The sequence below is a fragment of the Dicentrarchus labrax genome, unplaced genomic scaffold (assembly GCF_905237075.1).
Source record: "Dicentrarchus labrax unplaced genomic scaffold, dlabrax2021, whole genome shotgun sequence".
NCBI classification, from domain to species: Eukaryota; Metazoa; Chordata; class Actinopteri; family Moronidae; genus Dicentrarchus; species Dicentrarchus labrax.
This window is the reverse complement of record NW_026136714.1, coordinates 18,512,270-18,534,087: the sequence shown is the minus strand read 5'-3', so window position 1 is coordinate 18,534,087 and position 21,818 is coordinate 18,512,270. Positions and strand designations below refer to the sequence as shown.

The following is a 21,818-nucleotide window of genomic DNA, read 5'->3' as shown; positions in this document are numbered from 1 at the left end:
GTCCAGCTCTCGCACTCATGTCAGGAATCCACAGGCTCTTTGCATACCGAGTGGCCGGATATCCTCTAGTTAAAGAGGGCCCTCTAATCCAGGGCCATGTGTTGGTCGACCGGGGAGGGTGACAGGGGGTAGGGGTGTTTTTTTGGGGTGGTGGCAGGGATGTACAGGCAGTGCTTAAAAGGCCTTTAGCGTGACATCAGCATCACTTTGAGCTAATACAAAGCGGTGAAGTGAGAGCGGACTGCTCAGGTTCCACAGAAACCAATCCATTTCCCTGCAGATCCTCTGAGCCGAGCACTGCTCCGGCAAAAAGTGCAGTTGCTCCTGCTCTGAGCCCGCGGATCTATGCATCTGTAAATGGCTTTTGTGTTGCTGCCGGGGCAGAACAAAGTGAGTTCAGGTTACTGCACTCCTCCCGTTATTGGCCCACATTGTCTCTAATTATTCTAGCAAACATTGACACAGCATGTGTGGTCTCACATTTATACCCCCTCCCCCTTCCCCTCCCATGCTTAACAGAGTGAGAGAAGACAGAGAGAAAGAGAGCAGAAAACAGACAGAAAGAACTTATGAAAGGGAGGGAAGGAATGATGAGACAAAGAAATGTACTTGCAGTCACTGCTTTGTGCTTCATTATAGCGCAATTCTAAGTGAAATGGCTTGAAGGTGTACTGAAATGCTTTGTTTGTTTTCGTACCCGTGAAGAGAATGCAGTTTATACTCAGGGGTTTTCCCTCACCTTTCTCCCATGCCACCTCAGCTCGTCAGAGAACAAATGCACCATGCCAACTCAAGCTTTTAATACATAAGCAACCAACACCAGCCAACAGGGGGTAGAGTTTTCTAGGATGCAATAACAGAAAACAGAAAAACAGCCACAACTTTAAAGCTCAATCCCACACTCTAATTTGAATTCTGAAGCTTTCCGTTGCCTAGGCACTTCTAACTCCAGCTTTTGCAAAACAATAATTATGATGAATGTATGCATCAGTAGCTTACCAAATCCTCTGTCCGTGAGCTTAGCTTGAGGCAATGCTGCAGAAAAGCTGACCCAAATATGCTACATGTGGTTGCCAATAGGAAATGGCTTAAAGTTAGGCACAAGGACGGCCTGGTGTAAAAATCAAATCACGAACATTTAGAAATGGTCTTAACAGGCGAGCTTACTTACTGTAAAATTGGCCCTAACCTGTTGTTAGCATTTGGTGGCAGTGCTACAGAAAACCTCATTGGAGTGTGAAACCATTGCATGCATTGCAAAATTCACATAAAAGCCTTTCTGAGCAGATCTATTGCAGATTTTACTGGAAGCAAACAGACTGACGCATCTGCTAGGAAGCACAACATGTTCAGTTTCCTCAGATGAGATTTTATTAGTAATAGTGGATTCAGATTCTACACCTCGCCGCTGAGATTTGATCAGCTCATCATGTTTTGTCACATCACATTTGTGTTATTTATAAATTGAAGCTGCCACAAAGATTAACACACTACTGTACCTTAACAAAAAACTGTGGTGTTTGGAGCCATGTGAGCTCAATGTGCCCAACAGTGTGTCAAGCATACAGAACTACAGTATCCCACAATTATTGAAGCTTATATTTATATCATATCCGGTTGGTACCGTAAAGCCGTCTCCTGCAATGTCTGTTTGAGTTTCTGTACGACTGTAGGATGCTTCTGCTAAGATCCATTTCAACTGATTCCAAACCAAAACCTACCACCATATCAAAAGCTCCTTAAATAACAAGATATATTGTAAAAGAAAAGAAAAAGAATTACAATTAAATTACAATTTGAGGTTCTGCGGAGAGCCAGACTAAGGGTTTTCCTCTGTTTGCAGTCTTTATGCTACGCTAAGCTATCCATCTCCTGGCTGTAGCTTCATATTTTGCAGACAGATATAAGAATGGTATCAATCTTCTCATATAACTCTCGGCAGGAAAGCAAATAAGAGTATACCCCAAAATGTTGAATTATTCCTTTAATGATAGTTAGATCAAGAATATATCTGAGCTCTATCTTTTGCATAAATCTACAATATACACATTTCATATCTTTCGGCATCTGTTATATGACAGAGAATGATGCTTCCAACCGACTGGTGAGGCTACTATCCAAATCTCAGAGCCACATCCCTAGGATGTGTTTACTTCGAAATGCCTGCGGGATGCATGTCACCCCGGGGGTGACAATTTGACTTTGTCACATGCCTGTGGGATGCAGACGGAATAGCAAAGGGCTGTATTGGCCAGTCTTTTTCTGTCATTCCCATCTTCTCCCACTCGATCTGTCCTTTCTATCAAAACAGCATTCTGAGAAACTAGATTCCTTGACATGTCCGAGGACACGTTATCATTAGCGAGCCAAGTGTGTTTGGACAAACTGCCCGTACACCGTCGAGCAAAGAATAGCCAAGATCTGCTCTGTGACTTTTTTTTTTTAAAGTGCTAAAAATGAAAAGTGCAGCTTTCACAGTGACATATCTGGATAGAGAGAGAAAGGGGGTGAGACTGAGAAAGCGCAGTGAATAATTATGTGCTCCATCACAAAAAACGACGTGATCGTTCCTTCCCATTTTAACTCATATTAGTGACCTGTAATTGTGTATGCTGAAAAAAGTAAAATACCTTGACATTTTTTTCCTGACAGCAACATGCAGGGGCAGTGATTGGTGGAGAGAGAGATAGCAAGGGGAATGAAATGGACACAGCTGGCCAGGAGTAATTGTCCTGACCTTTTCATGTACACTCAGGTTCACATTGAGCCAGGGGGGTTTTGAAGGTGGGCATGGGTGGAGTAGCAGGATTGCAAGAGCATGAACACAATTTGCATGACGGAAAATGTCATATCCATTAGCCTAACTGACAAGGGACTGTCTAGACGTCTCAACTCCATTTGCACTTTTCTATCTCAAATGCTATACTGTAACAGTTCACATGCCTCAGTGTTTGTTTTCTTTCTTCTCAGTTCTTTGACCCCCAATCCCAATCTGAATCAATTATATACTGAGTACCTGCAGGTAGACCTACTGTACAATGTGGTGCAAACTTGGGGTAAAAAAGGAAAATCCACTTTAAATACATCCTGAATCACAGCTTTCCCTCAGTGGTTGTACATGCTGTTTTGTACAGTATCGCAGTGTTTTGTAGAATATCTGTGGCTGGAGGGTTTGGACAGTCTGCTGTTACCCACAGCATGAAGTTCAATTGCAGATTTTATTTAACAGCAGCACTTAAGAGGCGCAGTGCACCTGCACACTGACACTGGAATAAAGGCATTGCAATACCTCACAGTGAACCTGCAAGCTTACTTTACTGATACACAATATCAGTTTGGATATAGTTATATGAAACTGCTGCAACAGGTTCCATTGTTTTACAGAGTGTTTTAATAGGATTGGAATGAAAATCAGAAGTGTAAATGAAACTGGTGTTACCAACTGATTTCAATCAATTACCTGAATTAATTAGGAATTAAAGCAATTACGGTATACTGCCAACAGCACAATCTGTTTAACGTTGCTTGGCTGACATATGTTCTGAAACCAGATCATTAATTGATTAGTTGGTCGACAAAGTTAATCAACAGCTACTTATACTACTTATAATTGCAAAAGAATCAAGTAGAAATGACAAAGAAATACACAAGCCACTTTTCTCTGTTGTACATCACAGAGAAAGCTATTTGAAGAATTTGGTGGCCATTTTTAATTATTTCAAAAAGTGAAAAGATAAGAAAAGAACTGTTATTTGTAGTCCTTGCTTTGGTATGAATTGTGTCTTGTTTCCATCCATTCAAGTACAGCGATTAGGTGGATGGTCCTGTGATAGTCATGAATGGCTACATTCTACATGCTCGAAACAAGGAGGTCTCTTCTTTACAACCACCAACAAAGGATTTGTGCCGCAATCCTGAGTTCCGAGTCTGACCCAGGATGCAGGAGTTAAAAGGCTGACCTCTGCATGAACTCCAAATAAATAAAAGTGCAGCTGTTTACTGCTAACTTAACATCAAATGGACACACCATCACAGAAAAAAACTGCAAGGAGAACTTCAATCAGAGGCATGCAAATAACCTTTGGCAAACCAAATCAAACAGTGAATTATTGCTGTGCGCTCTCAACGAGGGAGATACTTTCCTGCAGCGTGTGCCTCTGAACTGTCATGGGAGCTGTCAATGAGTTATCAGCCTGATGATCATGGGGGCACTTTGAAAGAATCTGTGGTCATGCTTGGTTTAGCACACATTACAAGGAAAGTACATGTACACACTCTTTGCCACACACACACACACACACACACACACACACACACACACACACACACACACACACACACACACAACACACACAGACCCTGTATAAACTTTACAAAGAACAGAGTCAACGCTGTTACACCTGTTGTGTACTTTAGAAACGCCCAGTGGATTAACCTATCTGCTAAAATCAGATAAAAAACAGTTTCCTGTTCCAAGTCCTCCATCAAAAACGTAAATAAAACTTTTTTCCACCAGGATCCTTACATTAGCATAGCATCAGGAAGTGACCTAACGCCTTTGCCTGCAAGGTGTTCTAAACTCTCTGGCTTCAACCAGCAAACACTTGAAGCATTTTTCTCACTGTGCTTGTGCAAGGGAACACCTCCACCTTTATTTGTATGGCGGATTTAGCTCGAAGGCCTGCAATTACATCATCATTCAGTTTTGCAGCACTGCATATCAGGGCCGGCATTACTCAGAGGCCTTTGAAGAGTTTGGCCCAGCCCTCGCGCTCTCTCTTCTTCCCCTCCTCCCCCCTCCCTTCAGCACTGCCTTTGATGTTAGCGCGTGGAGCTGCGCCGAGCGTTGCGGCCTCCCAGGCCTCCCCGCCTCGCCTGATCCTATCTGTTCAGGCGGCACATTCATGTGGTTTACACCCGCAGCACGACTCCCACCCGCTATTCACCCAACCCTGCAGGCCCCTCCCTGATCAGGGTCCAGGGGCTGGAGAGGGACACAGCATGGCCTGAGCTGCCGACGGGGGTCGAGGGGAAGGGCAGGAGGAATTGTGGAGGCTTTATCAAAACCCAAGGCTTTACTACAGACTTTTTATTGCCATGGTATGTTAGTGAAGGTACTATATTTGTAGAATCATGAAAGGAAAAGTTATACCTGACCCTTGGAGACTTATCTTAAGAGTAGAATCAGAACAGTGCAACTGCACGGCATAAACTGAGCCTTCAAAAATAAATATTCAGCTTTGAGAGAGCAGTCTTTTGTCAAAAAAAGGCAGCAAACAGAAAATAGAAAACCTGTGTCCCCAATATCTTCAGTATGCTCATGATACAGGGACGACATAAAAAGAAAAGCCAATTTTTCATTTCAAAAATCTAGGGCGCATCTTTAGCAACAGGAAGAGGAGGAGGTGCAAAGATGCAGTGATACATCTTCACTGTGGAGCTGGAAGACATGCAGCATTCTACCAGACCAAAAAACAGTGCAGATAACCCAGCTTGTTCTCATCAGACCAAGCAAGCCCAATCCATCATACCTCTGGCCCCATTGTGTTATAGCCTGGATCCTCCTCATTACTGGAACAACTGCGCACACACACACACACACACACACACACACACACACACACACACACACACGAAACCGGTGTAGGATGAGAGGGTTAGGGCAGAGATGAACATGATGGGTTAGGAGAGCTTCCACCTGAAACTGATTTGTCCCCATCTGGCACCCCTGTAAATGACCTTTGCTATGGTTGTGTTGGAATCCATTAAAGGAAACAAAAGGGGTGGAAATGAAAAATGGCAGGGTTTCTGACAGAGGGCCTGTCAGGAGAACCCTCACAGCATTAATATAACGCATTAGGTCGAGGGTGATCATGTGCACAAAACCAGTAATGGCTTCCTTGAACAATTACCAAAGAAATTGCATCTAGGGCTAAAACAAATTAGTATGAATCAAAATGACAAGAGGACAGGATCTTCTTTCATTAAAAGCAACATTATGTTTTTTAGGCATGTGAGGCTGATAATTATATAATGTACACAAAAGAAAGAACTTTGTACCCTTTCTTCTTGAACTTGGGTGAGTGGGACAGATCTTTGATAAGATCTCCTTTCATGAAAACAAACTCAAGTAGTAAGAGGACTGAGCGCACAAGGATCTAAGTATATTGAGAGGTAGGAGGGGAAGGAGGCAGATGGAGTGTAGCGCTCGAAAGGAAATGGACTCCCTGCGCAGCTACCTTCCTAGTCTATTGGCAAAAAAAGTACAACAAAAGGGGAGGCTGGCGTAGTGGCCTTTCACGGTTAGTCAGCACATTCCTGGCCAACAACAAAGCATGCCTCTGCCTGGATGAGCCACTGTGAGCATTGTCATTTCATAACCCTCGACCCCTTAGCTTTTGTTTTGCAGACCTTCTGTGTCAGTGGATAAAAATATGGGCTGAGGGGATGGACTGGGCCTTTCAGCGCTGTTCCATCAAACGCAGACAGAAACACCAGGGACAAGTCAGAAAGCAAAAAAACCCACTCCTGACTTTTTGTCATCTTTGACTCATTACAAATGTGTTTCTAAAATAACTGAGTGAAGACAGGTGGTGGGGAAAAAAACAACACTATTCCACCTGTCAAAGTGTGATGTTCTTTTCTGGTGCATTTCCCAGCTCTCAGAGAAAAATCACAGCCTCGGGGCAAAGCTGAATTAACATTTCCTCATCATTGGAGTGTAAAGCAGAGGACAAACACAAGACGTTCATACAAATAAACTCGGGCACATAATCAATAGGAGATCAGGGGGGAGAGCGACACGGGGGAATAGGGTTCCCCTGGGAGAGGCCTGGGTACTGGGGAGAAAGTAGCAGCAAGCACCATCACTGACTGCTAATCTCTCTCAGAGTGGGACATCAAAGATCGGCTCAGCCACTCAGCCCAGTGGAAACTAACATAGCTACTGGGGCCACCAGTACCAACATGCACTTGTTCCAGGTGGAGCTGTGCAGTGAGTGGGAATGAGCTCAAAGAGAACGACACAGGAGAAAGACCGTGTGAAAGAGCCAGGCACAGGAGAGGAAAACAGAGGCTGCTGGTTTGGGAGATAGTGTGGCCAATTATAAAGAGGTCTGAAGTACTGAGAGATGACACCTGAATGTTCACTATGGGCAATCTACTTTCAGTTTAAGGCTAAAAATAGAATTCAATTGTCAAATCCAATTGTTTTTCTTTTCATGATTTCACATAGCCTATATACTGTGAAACTGTGATAGAATTAGTCGCTGAAACAGCTGTCTGAGAAATGCCAGCTATTTGTTTGTCCCTACTTCTCAAATGCAAAGATTTGCAACTTTTTCTCATTTTATAATCACTGTAAATTTTTTACATCTTTGGGTTGTTAAAAGGTTGTCCAGACAAATTAAGCAATTGAAGATCTTCTGATGATAAACTGGGTCCAGGGACTGGGATGTTGCAGTTCATGGTCGGGCACCCTAATACAAATAGAGTTTGAACAATTCTTTAGTACACTCTGGTGAAAAAATAGGTGAAACTCTCACTTGAAGAAGTTGAGATGCAATATAGGATGCATGAGAAATTTTGGCTGCATCAAAAAGAGCAGACTGGTGGTGGGGGGTGAGAGTGTGTGTGTGGGAGGGGGTGTTAAGCAAGAGAAAGAGAAAAACAGTTTAGTCTGTTCTATTCCGAAAAGGGGAGAAACGCAGCCTCAAATTACTTTGGCTGGGACATGAAAGTGAAACAGGGTGGCGGTTAAGAGACGATAGCACTTAAAATACAGCTGCGACCGCCAAGCCAATAAATGGAAAAAAGTAGGGAGCAGCACTTTTAACCTTTTAAACCAGCGTTTGTGTACTGCTACTGTTGCTTTGGCGCTGGGAGTGGCCCGGTCCCTGGCACCTCCCGTCTGGGACCGGCCCATTATGGCCTCTTGGGGTTTCCAGCCTGTGGTGAGAAAGCGCGCTGGATGCCTTAAACCACTAAAGCTCTCATTATAGTCTAAATGCAGCACGACACAACTCTTGCCAGCTCCAAGGTAGGAGCTCCAGTATTTAAGCTCATCGTTGTCTTAGCTCAAAACCACCACTTTCCCCCTGCACATCCAGTCAGAAAAAAACTGCCACTTTCAAAGAACCACATCATGAAGTCTCCCAGCTATAGTTACTGGCACTTGGTGTGCATGGAGATGAAGTTCAAAGGTGAAACAGCTCATGGGTGTTGGGAAACTATAGCCTCTTCTTCCTGATGCTGGATTCAGGGGATGTCCCTGTCTCTGTGTCCTTTCTGAGAGGAAGCAGGCAAAAGCCACATTATTCCCTCTGGTTCTGGCCGACGACACTGTGAGTTCCATCTGGTCCTCTCGGTGCCCCTGCCACGTCCCTGCCTTAGCTCCTCACTCACATGCTGACAGCACAAGCCCGCTGGAAATCAGAGGCAGATGTGCACTCATGCAGTGCATCACAGCTCATCTCGCTACAGGAAAGACGATTTGGCATCAGCGAGACAATAGTGAATGATGAGCAGCAGATGAGGTTTCCCTTCGCATCGAACTTTTACTAATCAGCGTGTGCGCTGTCAACAATGATGTGAATGTGGAAAACATGGTGGCTAGCCTGACTGAGCATCCTGCCTCTTTCAAGGCCATTCCAGAAATTAGATTACACCAAGCAGAGTGCTTTCAGTATCAGTTGGCTTTGTCAACCCCTGCCAGTCTAGGTGTCACCTGGATGACGTTTGGTGGAGTCATCACTGCCCTGCTTAATAGACTTAACTCAAGTCAAAACTGCTGCTAGTAATGTGCACAGCCTCCCCTCCCTTCTGTTATGTAAAATATGAAGCCAAAGCATTGAGTCCAGCACCTCTAAATCACTTAATCAATTTCTCTGGGCCCAGAGCACTGCTGGATTTTCATTTTACTAGGCCACTTTCATTTTAACAGTCTAATCAGGAAGTATTTAAATCTGGGACAAGAGGTGAATACAGTTTACTACCTGGCAGAATGGACAACCTGCAGCTGTCTTATTGCCAAGAACCATAGTTAAGAAGCACTGCTGTAAATACACTCAAAGTCATCTTAGGGAAATGCCTGTTCACACACACACACACACACACACACACACACACACACACACACACACACACACACACACACACACACACACTCTGACAGCATGATTTAAGGAGACATTGATTACTTTACTATTACAGAGTTTAACTGGAGCAATCAGGGAACTGGCTTGGGAAGCCTAGGGTTTGGCACTGTGGCCAGATTTGCGTCGTCATGCTTCCCCCCTTAGAGCAGAGCGATGGCAAATTAACTTAATTTATTATTTTTGGCCCCGACAGCGTTTGCCACTTTTCGCACTCTTCAGGCAGAGCTGAGCGGGTGTTAGCTTTAGGGAATTAGCAAAGGCGAGTTGGGGGTGTATGAGCGGTGATCGTGGTTGGGTCTTTGCTCAGGAACGTTGCCAAGCCCCCCTTTTCCCCTGTATTTGAACCCATACCTGCTGAGGTCTGGCCACTACTGTACACACATGGCAACGCAAACCCCTCAGGGCACTGTTCAAACAGCAGACGAGAGGACCAGAAGGCCCCATAAACCTCAAGCAGACCAAACCAAGCACCCTATTCACTGAACAGAAGAAAGCTCAAATCTTCACAAAAGTAAAAGTGCGATGGTTGCAGAGGTCACTGTGGACAACTGAATTCACAACCTAAATATTTGTGTTCAACCCAATTCCAGTGTAAGACTATATCCGTTACAACACCGCAGCAATTTCCCAACACGTCGCTCCAGTGTTATTTCACAAGTATAGAATTTGCAAGTGGGGAATTTGATACCAGTTTAAAATTATACTCCTCAGGTTGTATGGCTGTCATTCATTGTCAGTTTTAACTTTCATAAATCTTTGGTAGAATATATGCTGTAAGAAATTCAAGACAGTGCGCCGTACTGGACAGACTGCCCCTCATTATAGCCTGACAAAATATAAGCTGCCTCTAAGTGGTCAGAAGCTATGTTAGCAAAGAAAGCAAACCTAAATAGATGTGGTTTGCAATGTAAAGCTGAGGTCCGACATTTCTGTGTGGTTACCGAGTGGCGCCAAATGGCCATCACTGTGTATAAACAGGGGCCATTTTTGTGCTGAGTATCCCCTACTTTGATCCCCACATCTCATCTTTCTTTCAAAGGAAGAGTCTGCATTTTCTGAGGAGATAAAAAAAAATGCATGTGTGCACTGAGAAGATGCTGTTGTGTAGCTGATACGGGCATTGTTGCAGAGTGGCAAGGGATGGATGCTACTAGATGTGTAAATTCAGTACCAGAGCATATGAACAGAAAGATAAACGAGACTCTTGCTCATGGTGGCATGCTGCAGAAATTCTTCGACAAGGTTGAGGTTTCTTGCGATGCAGCCCACCCGTACACACTTGATGCAACTCGGTGAACTGGATTAAACTCAAATGTGTATTTGCAGTATTTAAAAAAAAAAAAAAAAAAGAAAAACACCCCCCACCCCACAAGTCTCTCTCTCTCTGCACAGGCTGCATTGTAACCTGGCCTCCCAGCACAGACCAATGATCTCATGGAGCTCAATAGTTTCTTCAGTCTGAGGTCACACTTCAGCAGCTACTGGCTTTTACACAACAAATGAAAAAAAGATAACTTGACCATCATCCCTGCTGTGGCTTGTGAGGCATCGTTTGTGCAGTAAGACCTTAGTGATGCAATATGTAACTTAAAAATCTGAGAAATCCTTCACAGTGAAGTGGGATCCGATCAGTAACAAGGGACTGAATCACCACGCTTCATCCAGAATAACTTGATGTGCATTATACGCTGTTTGGATTTTAGACCTCCAGATAAATTGATAAAACTTCAAAAACTGTGGATACAGGCCACGAAAAACCTGGTCTACATTCAAGTGCAATCCTTCACAAAGAGCTGAACGAGCTGTTGGTCCCTCCATCACTAACGCAATAACACAAGGCGAGTTAGAGGTCAGGGAATAAAACATGAAACATTAAATCTCTGGCACATGACTGGACCCCAAACTCTGAGCTGCCCTACAAACAGCAGCCAAGTAGATTAAGCAAGAATTAGAAAACTTCAAATAAACACTTGGCTCCGGGAGAAAAGCTTCATATTTTAGTGACTTCTACTCGATCAAAGTTGGATGGTTGATCCAAGCACAACCAGCTCCAGCCAAGTGCACTTATCAACTGCGGGGCCAGGAAATAAAACGTGGAACATGGAGGCTGTGATCACTCATTTCTTCTTTCTATGGATTTCAAAAAAACTCCTTAAAAAGAGTTACAAGGGAGCCTAAACCAAAAACATGCAACTTCAAAGGCTAGGGTTGGTGACGGCTACATAGTAACAGGCTACGAGCGGCGGGACGTGTGGGTTAGTTTACACGTTTGAACGGTCAATAAAAACAAACGCATTCCGCAATTTAAAGTCACTTTTTGCCATTGAGCAGTGTATATTTGGCCCCAACACTCAACGCTGAGACGGATAAACGTTCAAAACAACAACAACAAAAAAGCACAAACAGTAGCCTCGCAGCCCCTGTTGCTCTTGTGAAATGCGTAAAGCCTCGGCTCGGTAAAAAGTTGACAAACTTTTTTTTTTTGGAAGCGGTGTTATGGTTTTTGTTACTTTCTTTTAGGAAAACACGTCCCAAACGCGTGTGTTTCTGGATGAGGGCAATTGAAGAGCGCCCAAGTTTAGCTCCAGACATCAACAAAATAACCTGCAAGAGCATGTTTTCCCCTGAATGAATTCCACAAGATAGGAGCCATCTTGTGACCGCATATGCTTGCGAGCTTAGTACCATCCTCACACACACTGCCTGCACACACACGCGCGCGCGCGCTCACACGCACGCACATACATACATACATACATACACACACACACACACACCGTATACAACTCTTGTCAACCCCCCCACCCCTCAACCCCCCATGTAGAAAAAGTTTTAAGAAGGGCAGCTTGGTAAAATTACACCCGTGCCCCGGTACTGTTGCTCGGTGCTGCTTGCTTGTCACGTACTTGAACGATCTCCCCCTCCGCGCTGATCGTGGCTCCTGCTTTGGAGAACCGTCCTTGCAAGCCAGTCGTGTAAGTAGTATAATCTCCATTGGGACTGGATTCGAACAGAACCACTTCCACAAAGGCAGTATCCTTGGCGAGAACGGTACCAAGGGAAGCGGCAACCGCGAAGATCACCAGGACCACCGAGTCGGGCACACGATCTGAGCCTCTCCTTGGTAAAATCATCATCTTGCCGGCTGGATCTGCGCCGATCGGGACATAATTTCACACGGATTAATTAATCGGGTGAAGGTAATTGAAATCGGGTCTGCGCGCGCTACAGGCGATGCGTCAAAAGAGTCAGAATTGTGCAATAAAAGCGGAGCCTGGGCTGAAGCGTGTTTATTTCACCACTGCAAGCCTTGTCAATTACATTGCCTCCAAACGCTCTCTCTCTCTCCTCTCTCTCTCTCTCTCTCTCTCTCTCTCTCTCTCTTTCTTTCTCACCCCCCTCCTCCTCCTCCTCGTCCTCTACAAAGCGGATCTCCTTTGATCTCCAAACACGTGATTTTCTTTTTTTTTTTTTTTTAGTTTTTTTTCTCTCTCCCAAAAGGGCCATATCCCCACCCACCAATCTTTCTGACCCTCTCCTTTGCACTCCCCACTCTGAAGTGCCAGCACTCAGTTAAGGAGGCACCGCGCACTTCGCGTCTCAGCAGAAAGAGGGGGACTTATTGTTTGAGAAATATGGAAGTTGCGCTTCTACGTTTGGCCGTATTCAGTCTTGTTGGGTTGATTATCAACCAGAAGGTATATTTTAAGCCGTTGTTGCAAGCTCGGGCTGCCCAGTGGTGTTTTCCCCGAGTTTAACACGTTTTTGGCTGTCGTACCACCTTAAAATCAACACTACCCTCCTCAGGACGCTTCAACCGGGCTAAGTTTTCAATCTGATTCACAATTAATCACCTGCAGGTTACAATGTTTGCTTGAGTTTGACACATCTCATTTCGAGTGAGATAGATAACGATTATATTTCTTTTTGTTTTGGTCTTTGCTCTGACAGAAAAAAGAAACTTAATATTTTTTTCCCATGGGAAAAATTAATAATATACCAAATTCCTCACATTATTATGATGACTAACAGTGACTTATATGTCTCTTAAACAGCCACAAACTATTGACTTACATCCAATATTATACTTTAATTGGCAAACATTCATTATATCACTCTATATACCTATATACTGTTATTATCTATATATCTGTGTACTGTTAACTCTATATGACGATATACTATATTCGTCTGTTAATTCAATAACATACTTGTACATACCTGTGCATTATAGATTAATTCATTATAGAACACCCACCCGTGCAATTACAATGAAGCACCATGTCATAGCAATACAAGAAAATATACAGTAAACAGTAGGCTTTACTAACCATGGACAGAATATTACCAGACACTATCATTATATAGATATTATAATTTATATGTTTATTATTTCTTGACTACCACAGATAAGTTTGGTTTTGTGTGTGTTAGTCTGCTATAAAAGTGCTATTTGCATTTATTAATAAAATACTAAAGTAACCTATCTATCTATCTATCTATCTATCTATCTATCTATCTATCTATCTATCTATCTATCTATCTGTCTATCTATGTTATTCTGTCTATTTAAAGATACAGGGAAACTTTAAGTCTCTGTCAAACCTATGTTGATCGTCTTCATTTCTCTTTAATCATGCGCTGTTGTATTGCACATGAATTAAGGGCATTTCACTTGCACATATGACACACCAGTCTTTAGACAGATGGATCTCCAATTAACCGTTGCCTTTCATCTTCAAAGTAGTTGTCGTCATCCAGACAGGCCCGATAAGCTAATCATAGATAATTTCAGGCATTTGACAAACCTCTGAATGTTTAAATGCAACTTGACATAATTTATGTCTATAAGTCAAATTAGCGTCTGGAAAGACAAGTTATAGTTGTGAGCAGCTTTATGATTCATCATGCATTTATTGATAAACACCAGTTTCATTATGTACTCTTTAAAGTATATCCTGCATTTCTCTTTCAAACAAACTGTTGCTGTTATTTACTATAGAAGAAGACAATTATTTCTCAATCACTCTCTGTTTAGAATAAAGAGTCTATTGTTAAACTTCCATTCTGGCCGGTTCCTGGAGAACATCTTCTGCCTGGTGCCTTTTCTTTCAGTGTGTCAGACTGTTCATTATGTGTCTGCAAACAAGCACACTGTGTCTTGAAAGGACACTGAAAGAATAGATAAACACACTATCTTTTCATTCCTACAAAATTAGATGATTTTTGTGCCGCAGAGCAATTCATGAAAGGAGCTCATAGTGCTATGCAAGTGGTGATGATAATGTACAAGCGTTGTTCTGCCTTTAATGTAGGTTACAAGACCTAAAGGTGACAGCGTAATGTCGAGTGTAATCTCTCAGTGGAATCTGAAAGTTGTTTTTCACAATATTACAAAAGAATAATACACGTAATTGAATAATGCCACTTTGGGAAGGCCTGTTTCCAATAATTCCACCAAACTGGCCTCTTGCAAAGAAAACACTTTAAGCTCTCAACTGAAGGGTGAGCTCCTCACAATGATGGATGTCCAAAAAAGCCCAGAAAACAAGGTCTCATCTTGCTGTCAGCTGTGTGGCAGTGTGATTATGAAAACCAACTGTGAGGACGTTTTAGGTCAAGAATGCAGCCGCCTCTGGAAGAAAGCATGATGGTCAACATGTGTTCGGACTCAAAAGAAAGGGAGGGGTGGGGGGACAATTCAAAGCCGAAATTTAAGAAGTTCTTCAGCGCCTCCAGCATGACAATAATTTACAGTTCACATTGGACGTCACTCTGTTTTATGAATCTTGATCCACACCACATGTACCAAATCTGCCTTGTGACACTTTCTGTTCTTGCTCACACACACATAACACAGCTCTATTATGAATAAATACATAAATGATGGGACTTTAAAAGCACAATCTCTGCAAGCTTAATGATGAAATTAAATTAGATTTACATTATCAGTTTACCAATAGACCACAAAATGCATTAGGGCAACAAGTTATAGTGATCCAATTACTCACGGAACGTCTTGTTGCTCTTTTATTGCAAGTCTGCCCTCTGCTGGTTGCTGCAACTGTTCAATACATACATACTTCATTGTAGTTTACTTTAATTTACTTGAATTACATGGTTTGCTTTCCAGATTATTTAGAGAGTATGATATGGGGACTTTTTGGTGACCATTTGGCTCTTTAAAGTCATTAAAAAGACATATTGTATTTTCAAGAATATGCCTTATTTTCTTGCTTCCTTCCTGACAACTTAATCCCCCTTCCATACTCAGTATGTGGTTGTCGTTTGACAGCAGCTGTGGATCCTCTCCTGACGCTCCAGTCTCTCTCTACACCAGTGTCTAAACTCAGGCCACCCTGAGAAGAATCAGCTGTCCACTTGTTTAGGCTGAGAGAGTGCAGAGGATGAGAATGACTTTGAGAGATGATGGCTGGCTCAGCTCTGTGCATTACTGTGCCATCTCTCCCAATCGACCCTGGGTGTCTTTTCAAGTTGAACTTGTTGGAGTAGGATTTATTACGGCATTTCAAGTGATATTAAAATGCTGCACAGCTCCTCTGTTCTGTTCTCTCTTCACCCTGTTTGCAGTTAAATACTATTTTCTCCTCCGACTCTGTTATATAAACCTTGCTAGAGCTGGAACTAATGGTTGAATTATTCATTAGTCAATCGTCAAAACAAATTTATTGAATGTTTGAGTGTTCTTTATAGTTCCACTATTTCTTAATTATGAGAGTTTACTTGTCTTTGTCTTATGTAATAGTAAACTTAAAAATACTGGTTAGTTGCATCCTAGCTTACTCAGTTTATTTGTAATATACTCCACATTAAACCCAATTTCATACAACACGGAAAATAAAATTTAGGAGATAAATGAATCTTAAATGAGGCAGTATCGAGCTGATAATGTAATTCATGAGGACTGGGTTTTTCAAGGGAGATAAAAACAGATAAGTACTTGTTAAAAAGGAACTAATTGTTGGTGTATGCTAACTTTCAGCGGTATATCAACATTTTATATTTGCTTTAATGGTGCCCTTGTTCCGCAAACGTATCTGTTGTGCTGTCTACTGTGTCCGAGCTCTCATGTGTCTGTCCAGCTTATCCCTGAGCTACTTCACTCTTTTACAGATTTCTATACATCATTATCATAAAACTGCAATGATACTCATTGTTTCTGCAACCCCCCCTTCCAGACTGTCACTGTGAATAAGTATTTGTCCTTAATTGACTTGCCTGGAAAAATAAATAAATAAATATGAAATAAACACAAGATGACGGGTTACTAATAATACCCAAAGGAAACATTTGAATGTGTTTGATCAGTCCTTCACTGCAGCACTATGCGTACCAACCGGGCTCCCAGCCTCTGTGAATTGGCCCTTTGTTGGCACGGTGCTGACGTTATGTTTTAATGAAGAAAGGAGATGATGAGGAGGGGGAGCATTTACATTCATGGCTCCCAGAAGAGCGCATCACTGCAGCATATTATTACATAAAGCAATTAGGGGGCCCCATGGTCCCCCAGATTATGGGAGATGCTTTCCCCATGATGACACAGTACGGTGATGACTATTGACTCCAGCCGGCTCAGAGTATGTTGCATGTTTGCAATGATGTCACTGAACAAACCCCAGTGGGGAACTCTCATGAAATGTTCTGCAATGAATTATAAGTTGAGGACAGGGGGGAAAAATACCAGTACTGAGGGAGAGATGGTGGAGAGTCCTTTGGTAATAACAATAAAATATTTTTTTATTGAGCGCCTTCCCAAACAAATGGGCTTTCATGAAGATGTGAAGTTAAAGTGGCTATAATTGATTTTTTTTATTATAACAATGTATCAAACAAAAATGTCAAAGGGGTCGAATTATCACCCGAATCTGCAGCTATCCTTTGCTTTACAGAACTTTAGTGAGTTTCAGCTCATTGTTTTGCCAGCTGGGCCATAACTTTACTGTTCCTGTACTCTCACTGCTCTCATAGTAATGTTTTCTGGCCACAGCTAATAGTGGATTATTTATCTAGAGCCAGATATTTCAATTGTGAGTTGGTAGAGACCAGAAAACAGAACTAAAAGAGTGAATATTGGACACGACCTGAAATATCTGACAATATCTCTCTGTAACTGCTGGATGTATCAGAAACTATTTGCTAAGAAGTTCGCCATATGAACTTAAAAGGGTCACAAATTGTTTCTGCTGCCCCCAAGGGAACAAAAAACAGCTGATGCAGGTTTAAAGTGAGACTATGTAACTTTTTAGAAATAACACAATTTTTCTTTTAGAAACGAAGAGTAGAATTCATAATCAATAAATTGTTGCGTCATGATAATGTCTTTAAAGGAGCTATATGTAAGAATTTTAGTTTAAAATGTTTAAAAATGTATTAAAATAAACAACAGAATTTGAAGAAATAACAGTTTTGATGTTATGTGGAAGACGTGAGGTATTATGTTACAGAGATATCTACTAAAGTTAGTGTGCTAACCTGCTAGCCCTGATCTCCAGTGAGCCACTATAGTGACCCGTTTGCTCTCAGTCCAACACGAGAGGATGAAGAAGTAACGCTGGACGGAGGGCAAGAAACCATGTTTAGCAGTAAAGGAAGAAAGAACAAAGAATTTGATCAAAAATGTATTTATAAAAAGTAGTTTTAGTACATTCAGGAATTTTACTGCTATAGCCATACGCAAACTAGTATTACCAGTAGCTTACGGTGGCTAATGTTAGCAAACATTAGCAAACTTAGGCTACATATTGCAGACAGTATTGAGTCAGTTCACTGATGATATAACTCATAACTTACATAACATTAAACATTATGCCATTATTTACATTTATGGATATAGAGGTCATTGTACAGTTCAGTACAGTATTTTTCTTTTTTGTTTGTCTTTGGTTTCACTATACATTATTGATCATATTTGTCATACACCGAAACAATAAAATCAACCATTTTCATGAAAAACAAGATTTTTGTTCAAAGATTTAAAAGCAGGATCCATCTCAAAAGTTTGCCAACATTTGTATCAATATTGTAAAAACAAAAACATACTCCTTAAATTTCATCTCATGTAGATGATCAGGCCAAACAATCTGAACATACAGAAAACACAAATGTGTCTTTCTCTTCTCTGCATCTTTTAGGTTAATTAAGCAGCACTTTATAAAAGTCATTTAAGTTTTGGTCAGACGTTCATAATTACATCAACTTTACAGTGGACAAACAATAGCATCAATCACCTTGACTACTTTTTAAAAAGTGTTCTCCAATTTTCAAGCAGCTAATAACTAAATGTTACAGGCTTTGAAGTCCTAACTATTTAGGGGATGGGCCCTTTCCGGGTCGACCGCCCCCTCGGATCTGGCTCCAGGGTGAAAGTCGACTTTGAAGTGCAGACTAGACCAGGGGCAGGTATTTCAATAGGCCTCTAGTTCAGTCGAGGGGTAAAGTTGCAACCGGAAAAAAAAGGGGGAGGGAGAAAATGAGAGAGGAAAAGGAGTGAGGGAGAGAAAGAGAGGAGGGCTGGAGTCTTTTGAAATGAGGCACCTGTACGTTTGAGGCTTGCAAGAACAGGTATGTTCCCAGGGGTTAGGGGCTTTGGAGAATTCAAAGTCATTTAAGTCAGCCTCAACGCTCATAATCTGTTCTGAGAAGTGAGGAGAATATAGGGGGGATATGATGTTGATACACTCACACAGGCGTGAACATGTTCTCAAAGGACTGAATGGTTGGATGGATGGAATCTGTGTGCTCACACAAACACACACACACACACACACACACACACACACACACACACACACACACACACACACACACACACACACACACACACACACAGCAACAAGACAAAAAACAAAAGAGAGTGATTTGAAGAAATACTTTGCTTCCATTAGAAACAGAGAAAGAAAGAAGAAGAAAGAAACACCTACTCTTAATCAGAGCGGAAAACTACGGAAAACTGTAGAAACAATGTTTAGGTCGTCTTTATTCTGAAAAAAATGGAAACACAATATATCAAAGAGAGGGAGAGAGGGAGTGAGAGAGAGAGAGAGAGAGAGAAAGGTTAGTCGCTGATGTCCTCATCAATGATCAAAGAGTAAACGAGTGAGTAAGTTTTGCCTTGTGGTGACTTGACGGGAAAGTGGATGAGGAAACAAGACTGGAAACAGGAGATAGATGACGACCCCTCAGGACAGTGTGTGTGTATGTGTGTGTACATGCACAATAGTGAGTTTGTTTTCATGTTTGCTAACTTCTTCCACTTCACAATCTCAACTGTTAAAGGGCAAGATTTTTATGTAAAAAATCATTTGTTTCACAAAATTTCAAAGAGGTGGAAATGACACAAGTGACAGAAGAAAAAGGAACAGTTCATTTCAGGAAATTTGCTTACTTGCTAAGAAAGAGATAAAAAAGTTTTATGCCACTCATATCGATCTGTCAAATACTCAAAATGTCAATCAGTGAGCTTTATTATAGGCGCTGGTAGGCAGATTTTCTTTTTAACTTTTGGACGGGGCTAAAGTAGCTGTTTCTCCTATTTCCAGTCTTTATGCTAAGCTAAACCAGCTGCAGACTATAGCTTCATATAAAGGACAGATATCGAGTGGTATCATCTAACACTTGGCAAAAAAAAGTAAAACATACTCAGTGTGTAAGATTTAGTGGTATCTAGTAGTGAGATTGCAGATTGCAACCATCTGAAACCCCTTGACTCAACCAAGCGTGGAGGAGAAATTACAGTGGCTGTGAATCTCACAAAAAATGCCCAAATCCTTATCTAGAACCAGTGTTTGGATTGTCCATTCTGAAAAACAGAGTTTACAGACTTACACACACCGATCAGCCATAACATTATGACCACCTAGCACTCTGGTGGTCATAATGTTCTGCAGTCCCATACCAACAAACTGGGATGCAGTGTGTGTTCTGACACGTTTCTATCAGAACCAGCATTAACTTTTTCAGCAGTTTCCTGCAGGTTTGGAGATGCTCTGACCCAGCCGTCTAGCCATCACAATTTGGCCCTTGTCAAAGTCGTTTAAATCCTCACGCTGCCCATTTTTCCTGCTTCTAACACATCAACTTGAGGACAAAATGTTCTCTTGCTGCCTAATATATCTCACCCACTGACAGGAGCCCCGATAACCAGATAATTAGTGTTATTCACTTCACCTGTCAGTGCTCATAATGTTATGGCTGATCAGTATATTTGGCAAGAAAAACAACTCAAAATCTATACTAATTTTGTGTGCAGTGTGTTTGCTTAGAAAAAAATAACTTTTTAGGTAATAAGATGATAAGAAGTGTTGTGTTTACAGCTTGTTGCTGTTTCTTGCAGAAGGTAAAAGCACCTGAGGGTATGCCATTTCATAATTAAAATATAGTTTCTACTCAGTTCTAATAAATTACTTGAAAACAAGATAATGAAGTTGCTGGACTTGTATAACTCTTAAAAACTCTTGCTTTGCAAGTTTTTTAAAAAAAATTCTAAACTATACTACTATATAGTTATGAAGTCAAGTCAATTTTATTTAGCCCAATATCACAAATCTGCCTCAAGGGGCTTTACAGTTTTCACAGGACACTCTTTATCATAGACCCTCAATATTACTTACTACTTATTTATTAATATTAAATTATTTATTTAAAAAAAAATCTGTTCTACCTTGTGCTTGGAAAATGTACTTTGACATTTTAAAATGTATTTAAAAGTGTAGTATTTCAGACTATCTCCATGTCAGAAAATATGTTCCTGTTTTGTAAAAAAATAAATATGTAAATCCCCTTAACAGCAAGTCAGCAGAACTGACCAACAATTGCTGAAACTGCCAAACAAAAAGTTATTTCTCAACATAAATAATCGGAAATGTATATGCAATAAGGCCCAGTAGTATCTCCCGCTTCCAAATTGCAGATACTAGATCTTCTCGTCTCCATCTTTCCTCACCCTTCTTCCTCACTCACTCCCCATCACTCTCTCTGATCGTTCACCATATTCCCAAGCCTCCCATTCCATTGCTTCTGACTGCAGACACAAATCATCCAAAACAATGCGTCAGAGCTCTGAACCCCAAACATCTAAATCCCCAACACAAAAGCTGGTCTGCACATCACACGTGCTGGTCTCAAAGAAGGGAAGTTTGGCTTGCGTGAGAGGACATGCTGACAAAGTACAACACTGTGCCACATGTGCCACCCAGTGGTTGTGTGGCAGTAGGGATGTAAGGATGGGGGGGTTGGATTGAGCGATGACTGGAAAACTGGTCAGGGAAAATGTGAAATGTGGTTCACCATGACTGAAAACAGATCATCTTCCCTCCTGGGTCTCTTTGATGTCTGAGAGACTTATTTTGTTTTCTGCTGATTCTGTGGTAATGGGTGCACACACACATGCTCAAAGACTCACACACATAACTCACAACAGTGTAGGATTCAGTTGAAGGAGACATCAAAGGGACTTCAGTTCAAACTAGTAGCCGATAGACACAAATTCAATTTCCCTTGAGAATCCGATCTTTGTATGAATCACCAGCTCATTGAATTATATCGGTTGGACCACAATTCTGAAATACTGCAAGACAAAGCCTTGTTTTTATTCGTATGTCCTTATACAGCAATATATCTAGGATCGTCCTTGACCTTGGAAAC

The 21,818-nt window shown here is 41.7% G+C and overlaps 1 protein-coding gene across 2 annotated transcripts in view; it reads right to left on the bottom strand.

Moving 5' to 3' along the window:
- Positions 1-12,497, bottom strand: part of znrf3 (zinc and ring finger 3) — a 64,803-nt gene extending 52,306 nt beyond the window's left edge. For both annotated transcript variants that reach the window (XM_051423824.1, XM_051423825.1), the window contains exon 1: positions 12,062-12,497. In XM_051423824.1, coding sequence (XP_051279784.1) covers positions 12,062-12,292 — 231 coding nt within the window. In that variant the 5' untranslated portion in view covers positions 12,293-12,497. The remainder of the gene's footprint in view (positions 1-12,061) is intronic.
- Between the last annotated feature and the right edge of the window lie 9,321 nt (positions 12,498-21,818).